This window comes from Bombus impatiens, unplaced genomic scaffold (assembly GCF_000188095.3).
Source record: "Bombus impatiens unplaced genomic scaffold, BIMP_2.2 scf_0347, whole genome shotgun sequence".
NCBI classification, from domain to species: domain Eukaryota; kingdom Metazoa; phylum Arthropoda; class Insecta; order Hymenoptera; family Apidae; genus Bombus; species Bombus impatiens.
In genome coordinates, this window is record NT_176766.1 from 15,315 (window position 1) to 32,378 (window position 17,064).

The 17,064-nt window shown below is 30.7% G+C and overlaps 1 protein-coding gene across 1 annotated transcript; it reads right to left on the minus strand.

Moving 5' to 3' along the window:
- Positions 1-1,336: 1,336 nt before the first annotated feature.
- Positions 1,337-17,055, minus strand: LOC100747684 (egl nine homolog 1). The gene is made up of 5 exons (XM_003489582.4): positions 16,541-17,055; positions 15,642-16,342; positions 5,442-5,561; positions 1,740-1,950; positions 1,337-1,460 (listed from the first exon to the last, which is right to left on the minus strand). The coding sequence occupies exons 1-5, from the start codon at positions 16,935-16,937 to the stop codon at positions 1,429-1,431; spliced, it is 1,461 nt and encodes a 486-aa protein (XP_003489630.1). The 5' UTR covers positions 16,938-17,055; the 3' UTR covers positions 1,337-1,428.
- Positions 17,056-17,064: the final 9 nt, after the last annotated feature.

The window sequence follows — 17,064 nt, forward strand, 5'->3', positions numbered from 1 at the left end:
AATAACTTAATCTTTATTAAATAATTTAATTATAATTAAAAATTACTTTATTTTATTTTATTCATTGAGAATACTGGATAACTTCTTGGTCCATGTTGTTTAGCAATGCAACGAAATAATATTGAAGAATAACTTAGTGACTCTTATGATCGAATATGTTTAATATTATCAACATAATACACCTCAGGCAAATTTAACACTCTCCTCACTTCTCTTCAGACTGCCTAACAAATTTGTATATCAGACTTTCTATCTGGGACACAGGAAATACGCGTTTATTTAATTATTTTTCTTATCGATTTATATAAATAGATACATACAATATTAAACACATGTGTTTCTACCTCTTCGCAATGTACATAACAATATTACAGGTACAGACTGGGCCGCGGCATATCTCAATTCACTGCGCTGGAAGCATAAGTCAATTACTGGCCGTTTAATTAAACATTATAAGGATCATAACTTTGTAAAACAACGTATAACGTATGAGATGCAATAATAAAACGCGATAGTATGATCTGCAAATATTACAATTTCGTATTAATAACGAGCTGAACTGCTATCAATAATACCAGCTGTACAGTTAAAGGGAACATACGTAAGTTATGTAAATATAATAATTAAGACACAATTTCTGTTCAGCAAATTTTACGATATATATATATATCGTATATATATATCGTATATATATATATACACACACACACACACATACATACATATACATATATATATAGAAGAATGTATAAAACCCAATGCGTTAAAGGATACATATATGTATATATATACACACATATATATAGAAGAATGATATATATATATATATCCTTTAACGCATTGGGTTGTGTGTGTGTGTGTGTGTATGTAGAAACATTAATTTTTATTATTTGGATTGATTTTTTCTCTAGCAGAAACTTCCACTCGTATCGTACGCACACACACACGTTTTCTCGTTCTCTCTGTACATTATATAATTTTAGCAATCTGCGTTTAGTGCTCCAAATATTTGAAGCTAAGTATCATATCGATATAACGTACTTTCAATCGTGGCAAGCGGATGTTAAACTTTTATTACATTTAAAACGTTCGATTAAGGTATGAGCATTAGTGTTAGAAAAAACAAAGATTAATAGTTAATATGTATAATTATGAACTCTCAGGACTACGCTCACATACTTATCAAAATATATTACACTGCCGCTATATAAAAAAAGAAGAACACGCTTATATCTATTGCACGTCCTTAAATTTTTATATACTCCGATGTCAGCATCTCCTACACTCTCAGCTATATCATAATACAGAATAATACATAATAGTTTATATACCAGTGCTTCGTGTAACTATGTACAGATGCATAAGTTCAACTAGTAGAGTTACAATTTCAGTCGACGGACGGTGTAACGGTCCTTCAGACTCCATGTCTCACGAACTCTCTTTCTTCGCATGCAATTCTCCTGAAAAATCAATAGTTAAATCAAATATGTACATATATCATTTCAAATTTGAATAACATATTGGTTGCTTGTAAAGTTTTATCTAATTTTGGTTGTCTCTTCATTCAAAATTTATCTTTTTTTAATTAAATATGTATTATTTTGTTTTTAGTACCATTAATACATTTTTATAATCATTTTGAACAATAAAAAATCTGTTATTGATTGAAACATGAGCTTTTTAAAACTGACAATGAATGCTTTGGTTATAACTGATACATACATATATTGTGTACCTACTTTCTCTTTGATATCTACGGCAAGCTTGATTCCTTTCTTCCGCGTCGAAGTACCATAGAGTGATTGCATATCTGGTTTTGTAAGCTGGCTGAACTTCGTGCGGATTTCTCCTATCAGACCAGAAGAACAATATTCTGTCGAAGAGAGGTTCAATATCCGCCACTTGATCACGCCAGCCTTCTGGGAATATCCTCAAAAGGCCGCCGTTTTCCTGTTGATGCAAAAATAATACAATTTATTATTATATAGTATTATAAGATGAGAAATAATTTGAAATAAAAATTTACAATAAATTTGTAAATTTAAAGTGATATATTTCGAGAATTATTCATTTATTAGATCATAGCATGTCTAAACAATTGTCTGAAGAATATTTATAAATTCATACAAGGTGATAGCAAAAACTGCGAATATCGAATTATGTTCTTGGTGTAGTAATTTTTTATATTTTAAATGTTTTTATTATAATTTCTCCCATCAAAATTGTGGGCATATGCAAGAGTACCATAATAAATAAACAGAATAAAAAATGTACCAAAGCAAACTATAAAAGTTTAATATTAAAAAAAAAACATAATATTAATATTAAAAGAATTTATAAAATAAGATATAAAAAAGTTATTAATTTCTCGAAAACAAAAGATCGTGCACTCAAAATCTTTCGAAGCTGTTTTACCATCAGCCTAAAGCATCAAATACACATACGTACAGCTAATTCATTCGAGATTTGGCAGTCTTGCAATTTCCGTGTGAGATGTTTTTTGTTTAATACAATTTAATACAAAAGATGTTCATTCTTTAATACATTATTATTCATAATTTATTACCAATCATACTCATTAAGTATTAATGAGTCACAATATTATTTGTCCCAATATAATATTTCAATGAAAAATAGAAAAAATTAATGATTAAATTTGCAGATGTGAAGATAAAACAATAGCGAAAGTTTAAATAAAATAAACACAAATTCAAGAACATACGTACTTTTACTATTGACATTTATATAAAGATTACTCTTTAAATATAGTAATATTTTGTATTACTCAGCATGAAATTGTTGTGATATAAATTCTTATTTCGATTATTTAGAATAATTAAATTTAAACTAATTATTTAGAGGTTTACTCTCATCACCGATTTCGACGATTTTTTAATATGTATGTTGTCGGCAGGGAGAGTAGATGATTCCGAACAATTTTTTTCTATATATGTAACTGCTACGCCCTAGCTTCCAAGATATTCGTAAAAAGCTGTCATTCTTAGCACATTGAGTCCTGTGTTTATGTACTTGAGACTCATTATTTAAATCTTATCACAGATCTGGCTATAAGTAGCGTAAAAGATTTGACTCTCTTCACCTTTGAGTCTCTTAATCATTTTGTCCCTATATTGAATTTATTACTATTTTACGCAAGCATTGCCGGTCTCCTCACTGCATCCGGATTGAGAAAAATAACCCAAAACTAAACCGAATACATTGATGATATTTGTGTTTAATTGAGTTATAGCAGACATTTCGTCCAGCTTAATAGAAATGATCCAAATATTGTAATATTCAAGTTCGCCCAACTCTCGTTCATACATACTAACCATAAACAAAAGATAAGAGTTAGGTTTGAGTTAAGGCATTGTATTCGGCCACCGCAAGGCGGCTGACAACCAATACTAACGCATACGCTGCCGCGGACGTATATTTATAGATAGAATTCACTGTAGTGATATCGACAGTTTTTTTGCAAATATCTCGGAAAGTAGGATCGAGCGGCCGCTACATGTATAGAAAAAAGTTTCCCAATATCAGGACCTCGAAGATATATTCAAAAATCATCAAAATCGGTGATGAGGGTGAATTTCTAAATCAATTACTCCTATCTTTCTTTTTTAATTCGTTGATTGATTACAATATGAATTTTCTTAAAAATGAGCTACTTCAATAAAGAAAACTTCTGGGTTCTTTAAGTTCGTTAACTTTTTAATTCTTTCATTAAAGCAAAATTTGAACGCATTTAGAGATACAAAAGTTCCAGACTCAAAGCTTGTTCGGAAAGAGGTCAATATAAACATGAGGACTTTACACAAATTCATCAAGTTTCTCTTTAATAATGTTCTTGTTCGAAAGAAATGTATGTATTCATTCACGGTTAAGGTAACAGGAACAGGCATACGTTGTGAGATGAGACATTCTACAAACGGTGCTTTTATATTTTTCAAGACAGCATATGTTTGACAGCCCCTATTTTCTGTGTAGGTCAACGTAAACATTGCTCAATACGAGATTCTCGTGCATGTGCGAGACGGAAGCGTTACATGGGGCAACTCACGTAGGCCCTGGATGCCCTTCGTGCTCTATTCAACTCTATCGCCTACCCTTTCTCAGAGTGTCCTCACTTTTAACATTCAAACACGCATAGTCGCACGTGCAGGTTGAAGTAATAAGGAAAGTACATGTGAAAACGAGTCATCATGCTGTTATTGTTATAATTTATTGTAAATTATTATACGATTCTAGTTATTATATGATCATTACAATTTATTATAATACAAGAATAGAAATATATACATACATTAATATAAACAAATCGTTATTTTTTGTACAGTTTGTAATTTGTTACCTTTTTACAATCACTTCTGATTAACTTAACGAATTTAACTCTCTCACAAGTGTATCATTCAAATATACTAAATTACAATATCCTGTATATATTGTACATATATTACCATGCGTAATATTATTATTAATATTTATTTGTTGTAAAAAGTTGGAAGTATGTACATGTCCCTTATATGTAATACCAAAAATGCAATGACTCGACGATAAAAAGGATTGTTAATTATTTTCTATAGTGTTGATTTTATGTTATCTTATTACACCACCAAAAGGTTAAGCGAAGCAGAACATTTACTCGAAAATGAGGGGGGTTAAATAGTTCATACAGGAAATCACTGAATTTTTTCACTCAAAGAATGTGAATTTTCAGATAAGTGGATTCAACTAAAGTTCAATCAATCAGACATCTATTCTAGCACGATACTGTTGCATTTCTTGTATATACACACATCTTTAAAACTTCTATTCTAATGTGAATAAATTATAATAGAAATTTGTATTTTGAATTGACTTCGTAAAGTTGTGATTTTCTATCTACTTACTATTTGTAACCAAACGAAAATAGACACTTTCGAAAGACTACACAAAATCATTAAAGTAAAGGAAAAACTCATGAAACATCACTCAAAGGGACGGCCCTGAAATCTATACCTCACAGGAAATTAGTTTTCAGAAGGCACACATCATTATTGTAGTGGCTACTTTGGACTATAAAATTGTTCATGCATTATTTTAGAATTAAAAAAGGCAAGAATAGAACAAAATTTTAAATCTTAATAAAAATCACTTAGCAATGTAACATAAAATTATATTTGTAAATTGCAGATTACAGCTTATTGATGAGTTATAAAAGAAGATGGAGAAACTTGATGGAATTTTCAATATATCTTATCTGTATTTAATTATATATTTGTTAGAAATATATTATGAACATTAAGAAATTAGTACAATCAAGCGCAAATAACTATTTTATCTATTGAAGCCTTAGTATAATGATAAAAATAACTAAATATGTATTTCGGTACTAAATTTTCATTTAAGTGATATAAATTTCTTTGCATATTTATTCATGGCATGCACATAGATCTTACCTTGATATCCCAATCTCGGTTAAGATAGTATATAGCTGTGATACATCTTCCATCTCGATTGGGGTTATCCACATGTTTCACGTAATGCGAACCGTGACCAGGATAACAAGCCACCATCGCCTGAAAAATAATGCATCGCATCATCTTAATCGAAAAAACGAAACTGTTCTTGCGAACTGGCTTATATGCATTCGCAAGCTGACTAATCGTTAGGAATGTAGATCTGAGTATGTCGTGAAATTTGTAATAACAGCTCGTTGATTTTTTAAACAGAAAGAGATAGGTCATTCTATAATGGCAACCGTTTTAACTTAAACATAAATCAAATTCAATCAACTACTTATAAACAGCGTTTCTAAATTAAAAACGACAAAATGACGAATATAAGTGGTCTCAGAGATGTAATAAAACAAATGTCAGATATCGTAATTAATAATCTTACATTATCAGAAGTTAAATAGGCGCGTAGCATATTTATGGAAGACCAATATATCTAAGGTATTTGTTTCTACCGCATTATAAGTATGTGTATTTTCCCAAAGTTCTTATATCATTGTTGATTTTAAATCATTTTATAAAAAATTAATTTATTAGATTTTTATTACAGATTGTAGATCGTAATAGGTAATGATGCATCTCGTATAGGTAGTGAAACGCGTAGTTGAATTATTTTACGAAATTTTTATTCATTTTTTAAATATAAGAATGATAACAATTATTAAATTGAATTATCAATTCAAGCGTAATCAATATTAAAAGTCTAGAACTGAAACTTCTAACGCAATTTTCTACTCACTTCGTCATTTTGTTTTAGTCCTACATATGTATATTCAGAAAATTAATCAATAAGTAATCGATAAAATTTAAAAATTATATAATTTTGTTTATTTTTTCATATTGCATACCAAGTTATATGTATACATATAACCATCGGAAAGTGTTTTCATATAAAATATTTTGCAAATTGCTTAGATACTTACCATTTCTTTAATTTCGTTCATAAGAATATGAATTTATATAAATATCCGTAACCTAGTAATCCTATTTATATCTACACAAATGAAACAATCAATGATTTTAGAGTTACAAGAGCAGATGTTTATGGAATATTTTAAAGGTTTCAGTAAACGTAAAGTAAACTTTAGCTAGCTAGACGTATAGCTAGCTAAACGTCTAGCTAGACGTATCAATGAAACGTTAAATAGCAGAGCAGTCAAAGGTCCCTGACAATGAGTGCGCACATATGCCCGAGAAGGGCTGAGATAGTCAGTTACACAGTTTCTTCAGAGGTAGGGCGTATATGCATACAAATACTGATCACAATTTAGCCTTGACCTAAATAGACCACTAACCTCGATGTCCTTGGCACTACATTCGGCGGCGTGTATGTTATCACGTAATCCACGAAATATGTGTCATACGATCGTTTTTATGTTTACGTTTTGAAATCAAAAACGTCAATGTATAAGGGTGCGTCATTGTCATCCGCGTAAGAAATCCATGGGATGTGCCTTTGTCGTTACCAATTCTCAAAATCGAGATATATAGTATGTTTTTCTTACTTAACGTTTAATGTCGCTTCAACTGCAAAATGAGAAAGGTGTGCGAGAATTTGACGAATCAGCATATTGTGCTCCATATGAATACATTTTGTTGTTTATATTATATTAGGAGGTTGATTAATTTACTCTCTTTTATGAATTTCAAGAGATCATAAACTTTTTCTCAGAAGTAAATATTATTCGCTACTGTTAATTAAATATTGTGGTAAAAATTTGCTTTTGAATTCTATAGTTGCATTTAATCAAATAAATTCGTTAAACAAACGACGTAAATCTTACTCTGACAATTGGTCACGAATAGTAAACAAAAAAAAAAGAAAGGAAAGGAATAGTTATTAAAACCATTTACAAACTTCCATATTATGTATAACAATGAGTTTTCTTAAAAACACTTTGACTTCTTCAAGTTCTCTACCGAATTACCGAAAAATGCGCATTCTAATTCAAGTAAATAGACACTCGATACGCATTCTCTAATAGTGATCCAGAATGGCAAATACCTTTCACCGTGCCAAGTTATAAACGATACAAACGAAACAGCTATTCGATAACAAAGAACAACTTCCAGACACGTATATGGTTCAATCGGAAATATTTTTTCTTCAAAACGATCGCATTTTACCACGTTCAATATTGATATCCATATCGATAGTATTCAATAACTATTGTGCACCATCGAATCACCTTGAGAGGCGAACAATTGATACTGAGCTCGTCGCCGTGCACATCGTTTTGTTTTAAACGTTAGAGACAGCAGAAAAACATTCGTGTAATCAGTTAACTATTATCTTTCTTAATTTCCGCCGCGCCATTCGACGACAGAAATTGTTGAAGCATATTAAATACGAAACATTCTTTTCTAACACGAATCATAATCGTATAAATTGACTTAAATTGACAATAACCTGCGATTCTGTGATTTACAAGACGTATACAGTATTAAAGAGCGCGTACACCTTGTTTGAAATCTTTTTTCCTCTCGTTCCTCCCAGTGACCTCGTTATCTGTAGACTGATACGATATATTATAGATAAACTGCAACATCGAGACAAAACGTTCGATATCGTACACTTTACGTGCAGCTCGTCACGTTCCTTAGATAAGTAACACAACCTGCCAAAAGTACGCCATCGCGATAATAACGTAAGAATCGTTGCGATAGATTACGAACAGCAGCGTCAAAAATATGTGAATTCTTGACGTGAATACGCGATAGAGTCGTCTGATATGAATGCTGCGCACAGTGAAATTTGTTTTATCGTGTTTATTAAACCGAAAGTCAAACGTCTGTGTGCGATCTTTGTCCCTTTGTTTGGTACAAGTTTAAAAAGAGACTGAGAAGATGCTACATACCTTTGAATAAGAAAGAGAAAAATAGAAAGGAGGGCAGAAAATGATACATACTTTCGTGTGGCTGTTTGTGGAAGAATCTGTCAAATTTTAATTAATCCTTCATAATCTGTGCAGTATTCGACATTTTATTCTAAATGGTCTATGATTAGTAAGTTACAGCTTAAAAAAATGCATAATTTAGACAGGTATATTTTCACATTTTTGTAACCAATAGTGACTATACATTTTACTATTTTTAAATATAAGTGGAAAAAATCGAACCAAATATTACATACGTAACATAACATTTGACCGTAAAAAGTTGAAAAATCTGCTTTCTCCTTGAACTTTTAAATATTTCTTCATATTTTTTATGAATGTTTAATTTTTTATAATGTTCCGTATGGGTAAAACGTAAAATAAACATCGGTGAATTTTCTCAGGTTTAAGGTTTAAGATTTAAGATTTAAGTTGTCTACTCAAGTGCAATCCTATTGTTAAATTAAAAAAATACCTGTATAGATGAAGTAATAAATAATAATAATATCTATGGGTGATTTTTTCGACACGTTTTAGAAATTTTTCTACGTCTCGAATGACGATTGTATGTTAAATATTTTACTATTCCTGCTGTTAGATTTTAGCTCATTAATCTTTCTTCGTTTGTTTTTTATATCCGTTGTTTTCCTAACAAAAGTTTAATTTAATAGAGGAGAAAGTAATAAAAAATTGTTTTGCATGTTTGATGGATAATTATATGTGCTGCTTGTTTTGTAATTTATGATTGATGATCGTACTTGCGACTGAACGATTTTAACGAAACATATAATTAAACTCGAATTGTTATCAGAATTGCAACCACTCAGCCACTTATGCGCAATGCAATATGCAATATCAATTACATTCAAATATTTTTAATAAATCTCGTAATATTTTCTTCAATAAGAGCAATTTATATCGAAAAATCCCAATATTTCTCGCTTTGTGTACAGAGGATGACAGAAACACCAAAATAAAAAATATATTTCTGGGTATTCTGCTTAAATACTTTCAAATACAATCAAACTTTAAAATAGACAATCACATGCAAACGATTAACAAAATTCTGATAATTCTTACCGTGTATATAAATGATGTACAATTTAGTAAATACATATACTGAAAATATACATTATCATATTTTGATTAAATTTCTAAACGTACCTAAGTATGTAAAAAACGGAGAAAAGGCCACAGCACAAATTGCGGAAGAATGAATGACCGATCAATGCTTAAATAAATCTGCAGAAGTGGTATTATGAATGACGGAGTTTATATTTCTCATAAATTACGCATTGGCTATTGAAAATTTTTTTTTTGACATTCAATTAGTTTTTAACGCAATATTTTTAAAACATATTAAAAATTAGAACTGAGAAATATTTTATAAGATTAATACGAATATCAACCGTCAACTTCTTAAATATCATTTGCTCCAAAATAAGCCGAAGATGAGATGAAGGTTATTTTTTCACTATTTCTTCATCACTATTTCTTCACGAATATAAATTCGAAATGCAACGAATATAACATACCGTTTAAAAAATAAATAACAGTGTCGTACCAAATACGACGTTTACGTTATTCATAGTTCAACAGTTTGTATAATACAACTGGTTTAAGTGACCGGTTAACGTTAACATCTTTGTACAATATAATTACTCACTGAATTATATTAAATTTCGAATTTCTAATCATACATGATATGCATGTTTTTATCGCAAAAAATAAATTAATTAGCGAAAAATATACTGAAAATTGTACTAAAGCTACTTTGTGAAAGATATTTTTTAACAACCTTAAACTTCACAGCCGTTTTTAGACATCATGAATATTAAATAAGGCTTTGGACTAGAAGCGACAATTCACTGAAAGAAGCAAAGCCACATCCTCTTCTCTTTCTATCCTCTTCTAAATTCGCATTATTTTCGATATACAGCAACTATGCCACAATCGGATTTTTAGCATTTGAACAACGTCCAAAAATTATTTCAAACCTCATTTCATTGAAACTAATACTCATTGTAATGTGACAACCAAATCTTCACAACTATAGTTACAATGCAACTAATCAGCAACAATCGAGGCAACAAACCGAAAAGGAATGGAAAAACATCCGTATATTATTTATTTAAATGAAACAGGTATTACGTTTCAGGGGAAAACCGCTTTACTAATGTTATTGCACGTGTTTCATAGAACCGAAAGGAAAACATACGACGTTTGTTACACTTCGAATACGGAAAATATTTCTGCAGTATGAGTATGAGTCACCGATTAGAATCATACAATTTTTCTATATTATTGACTATATTAATACATTCTGCTTTTAAGTAGATACATAATTACATAGACAACTGTAAAAATTCTTTATCAAATGTAACTTTGTAGGCGATCCAATGTTTGCCGCGCACGAAGCAACTTAGTGGCGTGAACGTGAACGCGGATTGTAAATTTTTTGTTGTTAGGTTGGCGTAATTGAGTTACAGTTGATTGTTCGACAGTCGTTGGATCACCCTTCAGGAAAACGTATATGGTATTCATCTATTTTGATCTTAATAAACATATCCTTACATTCCAAGTTTTAAACAATCATTTAAGTTTTAAGTAATGCCTCTCCCTACGCTATAATACCATTTATGTATGGTTGCTGTAAAAGAATTTTTCGTAGGAAAGATTTGGTATACATCGCACATTGAACAAGGAAATATTGTTATCTATGCTCAATTTACTTCATATTTCTCTCTCTCTCTCTCTCTCTCTCTCTCTCTCTCTGTATTTGTATATGCGCATGTCATAAATTATAAAAATTTCCATGCGCTTCAACATACTAGATTCTACCAGATTATAATATTTCCTGTTGCTACATTGCCATGAAGTTTTCATTTATTACCTTTCCTGATAATTGAAAATCTCTTTCGACGAGACATGTCAAATTTTGTTATATTTTTGTATATGTCTAGTGCAAGTTTGGAATACATACTGATGAAAATGAAAATATGACAAAGTCAGAAACGTAAATGTTAAAAATTTCAAAATGATAAACGATAATGACCAAAAATAAGGAATTTCATAATAATCTGGTAACGAGAAGTGACTTTTATTTTGTATTAATCTAGAAAATATAAGATATGAAAAAATGTTAATATAAAAAAGGAACAAAGTTTAATTTAGAGAGTAGATTTAAAGAATCACATTGATCATTAAAATTATTAATTAACATTGCTAATAATCTATAGCTGAAACTTGTTGTTGAATAAATATACATTTAAGACCATCGATTTTGCGGAACATCGATCTTGAAAAAATCGTCTAAAAGATCCTATGATCGTGTACCACGAAAATGAAACTGAGAAATTTCAAGTCATTTATTATATATTTGCGTATATTTGTATGTTTTATATTTTTTAAATATTCATATAGTAACGTGAAAATCTCCACTTATCACGAAACAGATAGTTAAATTTTGAAATGTAAAGGGAATATCGTGAGCCGTAAAGCATTGTAACGCGGCTATTATAATTATAAATAACACGGAAGATATGTCATACCGATCAGGAAGTCAACAAACACCGGTAAATACCCTCGTGGAAACGACACGACGCTAGGGAGACGAATGAAATCGTTTTCAGACATGATTGGCACGCTCTCAACCGTCTAACTATATGTGCAAATGCATACATACTTTGTATGTATGTACATTTATACCTCGTTGATTTTTTCACCTTCACGAAGGTTAAAGAGCGAGATGCAACCAGCCGGTTGTAAGGATTTAATCGAAAGTGAACGACCTAACACGAATATATTAGTCACTATCGATGAAAGAACTATGTATTAAAGAATGCATAATTTAAATATTACCTTAAAAAAAAACAGTATAATTTGTCATATTTCTTTATATTTAATAACATTTAGTATTTCAGTTTCATATAATGGCTTTCACATTTATGCAAGATTATTCTTTCTAGCTTATGAAATTATTTAGTCACGGAATTAATTACCTGTCAAGTCGCTTTGTGTACAATAGTCAATTACTCCAAAAATAAAACATAAAATATAGAATTTTAACTTCTATTAAATATATTTATTTGCCAAAAAATAAGCAATGAATATAGATATCTAACATATTGCACGCTGTTTTAAAAATTATTATTTTTATTTTTTATGTTTATTGATAATTACTAATTAATTTGTAATTATTTTCATAAATGTTCTTCACACATTGTAAAACCGGAAGTTCGCCCGAACCTGATAGGGAAAAGCTAAATATATGTTCTTTGCATTAGGATGAATTCGCGTTAAATAATGCAATATTTCAAAATATTGTCAGTAACTCAGCACTATTTTTGAATATTTGTAAATAAAGTCGTATTGATCCGAAATATCGTTACGCAATATCGTGTAATTTTAACAATACACAATTATCTAACGATAAAATTCCCCTTAAGATGAAGTACCTAGCTTTCCCATTATGCAGATACGATACTGATAGCACTCTTCTAGTCTAGATAGATAGCAATCTTCTATCTAGAACCTAGAATACATAAAAAATATGATTTTACGTTGAATCAATGAATTTCAATATTATATCATCATTTATCGTCAGTAAGTTAGGATTCAACTTCAACATGAAAAAGTGAATATGTTTTAAAAACACATTTAACCATTGCCGCAATTATTTTTCTCTTTGTACTTCACTCGACGTGCAAAGGAAAAATTATAACAGTTAGGTGGTAGTTCTCATATTTATACAATACTTGCGAAATGTTCAATTCCAAATTCTTCGAGTACTATCAGAAAATGCAAAAAAAAGTTAAAAAAGAACGGTATCCAGAAACGAAGTTCAACTTAATTAAATGGGAGATTTGGTGCGAGACAGCAAAAGAATTTGAATTGTATCGAATATTTTCTTGCGAACTATAAATGGAAGCAGCAACAAAACGGAGCAATATGTTTGGTTTAAAAATATGTATTCGCTTGTTTCTTCGATTTCTGAAGAGACAAAGCTTTGTTTAGTTTAAAAGGAGAATCAATTACGATAGTAAGATTAAAAACTTTTTTTTCAGACTTTTACAATTAGTTGCAAGAATTTTAGGATCACATTCACTTTTCTTCTTTATTTCTTCTTTATTTCTATTCTTTGTCGTTCGTGTTTTATGTATTTTAATACAAATGTATATTTGCATTGCATCACAATAACATTTAATATCAAAAATACATTGAGTTCCATAACATGTACCTTCAAACAATGTTAGGAAATATTACTGTATATAGTAATAAATAATAGTGATAAAATAATTTAGAACAGTGATACTCATAACATTATGTAGAATATCTGCACATCACAGAAAATCAATGAAGAGAAATGAGATCCGCTGTCATATATTGAGAAAACAATGGCAAATATCGTCGATATTCGTGGTAATATCTAAAAAGTTACTCAAGAGTATATAAAAAGTTATTCAGCTCGATAAATTTATTTCAAAGCGCGTTACAACATTAGTTTATTAAATCACACAATTTTATAGAAGAAAAAGTGAGTCGAGATAACCTTAAAATCTTTATATCCAATACCACCAATCACACAACAATTCAATTCTCTCATTCTGTTTCCTGTATGGAACCAAACAAGTTCAGATGAACAATTTTGTTCTCGTTGTCTGGAAAATAATCAAATGTACACGAACATATGAACCAAATGTAGCATATATTATACGAATAAAGTATTTGCTTAAGAAAACTACACTTTTAAGTCGCTACTGATCATTGATACTTTACTGATTACTTAGGTCGGTCTACATAACACCTCATATCGTCCCACTCATTCGTTCGCGGTTTAGATTCTGTTTACGGCCTTACGGGAGACAGGATGCGTAATCGAGAAAAACGCATACACACTGCCTACTTTCTGGCATAAAAGACGAAAGAGAGTCAGTGAAAGACAGGGAGAAAGAGATAACTGTATAATTGTATGAACGAGTCAGCCGTACGGCGTACGTGACCGACTGCACTTCGTGGTTTGCTACTCTCGTTTCGGTTCTCTGTTTAGCACACGAGCTACCCGAAAGATCACTGCAATTTCGGGATCCTGACCTTCTCTGCCTACCGTCGCTTCCTCCCTCTCCTTTTTAGCTGCTAAAGAAATTAAACCGATGCTTCAAGGGATTTGCTTTTTCACTGCTTTGATACCTAGAATGAACGCGCGTCCCCCCCTTACCAATATCGTTCATCAGATTTTTATAGCAAATCAGAAAACGTAAATTGGTTTGCATCTCAGTGATTAATTTGATTGTTACGGCTATCGTGCAAAACAACAGATCATTTCTTCTGGCCAGTGTTACAAATATTTCCGCATTTGCATTGTTTTCACGATATTCAAGAAACTACTTTTTCATTGGTTTGTATAACTCTCGTTCTCCGTAATGATATACATACATAGATTGGAACTTAGTCTGATAGTTGCTTAAAATTAATAACATTTTCAATCTACTGTTACCTAACAATTTAAATATGTAAATATTGTAACAAATTTAATTTCTTAAATGCTATTTTTTACACGTATAAGTAATATTGTACAATTTTTATGATAATAAATAAAATATATAACTGTTTAACAAAAGCCATATAATATAACAATTATGTAGAAGATTGCAATATTGGAATAAAACATGAGCAGTTTGTATAAACATATTAAACTACCAAAATTTTCAATTGTTAAAAATATATGTATGTGATTGTGTATTGTATTCATAAAAAAGAAAACAGTTTTATTGCCAAAGTTTATTTCAAATTATAATAGCTATTCAATTATGCGTTCGATGAATTAATATTTTACGCATAATCAAACATTAAACAAATTTATCATATTAAATGAGTAAAAGAAAAATTTTCCTTACAATAACATTTTCAATGCTTCTAAAATTGATTTAGAAATAAAAAGAAATTATCAAAACTATAGAAATATAGTGAACTTAATAATGTATATAGACTTACAAGAATGTGTTTGTATATCTATAAGATTATTAATAGGCATTAGTATATCGATTAATGGAGTATTAATACATATCTTATTAATTATTAATACATATTTTGAAATGCTTACTTATGATTCAAATAGTACAAACATAAACTTTGACAAAGTAAGGATATTCAACACAAGACATAAATTAAAGATTGAAATAAATATAAGACTAATGTATACTTTTGTCATATGTAATGATAACAAAACTATATGATATATAAAATGTGGGACTATTTTTATGCTTACCTTCGTTCTTCCATTAATCGTGTAATTTCCCATTTTCCCATTGTTGCACATTTTATTTGCCCTCATAATGACAGCATCAACTTGAGATATGAGCATTCCAATGTTTTGACATTGTTTTTCTTTTCCGTCAAGCCACGTTATTTGATCACCACGAATTGTCTTTAAGTCATTTGCACCTGCTTTATTAGAAACCAATTGTCCATCCTTAAATAACCCAGCACTGTACATATTTAAAACTTCGTTTAACACTGCAAGACCTTTTTCGGTTCCTAGAAAATTGTCTACCACACACATACCATATTCATCCATGTCTCTAATCACATTTCTGCTTATATCATCTATTAATTCTTCAAGATTATTTTTATTTTTATGGAGGAAAGGTGGTAAAAGTTCTTCTTCACGAGTTAAACGAACCTCTGGAAAGTTCTTCATACCGTTATGATGTTGTGTAGGCATATCTAATTCATGGTCCTGTAGGTTATCTAGGATTCTTGAACCTTCTAGAGCAGGATTCAATAATTCTGTTCTGGCACCCAAAATCGTGTCTTCAGAACTTCCTTCATATGTTATGGGAGAAGTCCATCCATCCACTCTGTTAGTACAAGTACCTTTTGTCTTAGTGTTATTGGATTTCCTCTTGGAATTTCGACTATCCTTATGATTTGATTGTCCTTTTATCTTTTCTATCTGTTTGTTGGTTCCTGTAAACAACAAAATCATGCAACAATTATTAATTAAAATAAATGAAACAAAGAAGTTGTATTTATTTTACAAAAAATCATACATATTTTATAGTATATAATACATTATTAGCTAGTAAAAGATTACACAACTCTAAAATTCTAACGTGAAATAGTTTTATAAAAAGGCACGTGGGAACAAGATCAAGTTTCACGTACCGCCAAGATGTTTCCCGTTATTATGCACTTCTGGAGCAGCGTTCAAACCTCGCGTTCTTTCTAACACCGACTTCTCGCTTAGGTTAGAAACCACTGGTGTAGTTAAATTCTGGCAGTTTCTTAAGGAGGATTCCTTTTTAGCGGATTTCAAAGTGGAATTTTGACTAGTAGCCGAAACGGTATTTGATACGATCGATTCCACAGAATGAGTCGCACAAAATTCTTTGTGACGTTTCCAATCCCGCCTCTGGTGTTCTTTGGTGCAATAAAATACGGCCTTGCACCGTGAACACCTTAGGAGCTTGTCAGTTCTGTTACAGATAACACAGCCTACCGTTATACCAATTTGAACATCACCGCCGAGTGTCTGCGCACGACTGACTATCGGTCCGGACATGTTTCGTCGTTTATTTAGCGGCCACGAGTGCCGACGACATTTCTCCAACGAGGGAAGTCACACACGCACTCAATCTGCGTATAGTACTAGTGCGCTATCGAGACTCTGCAGTGCTTATACCACTTAT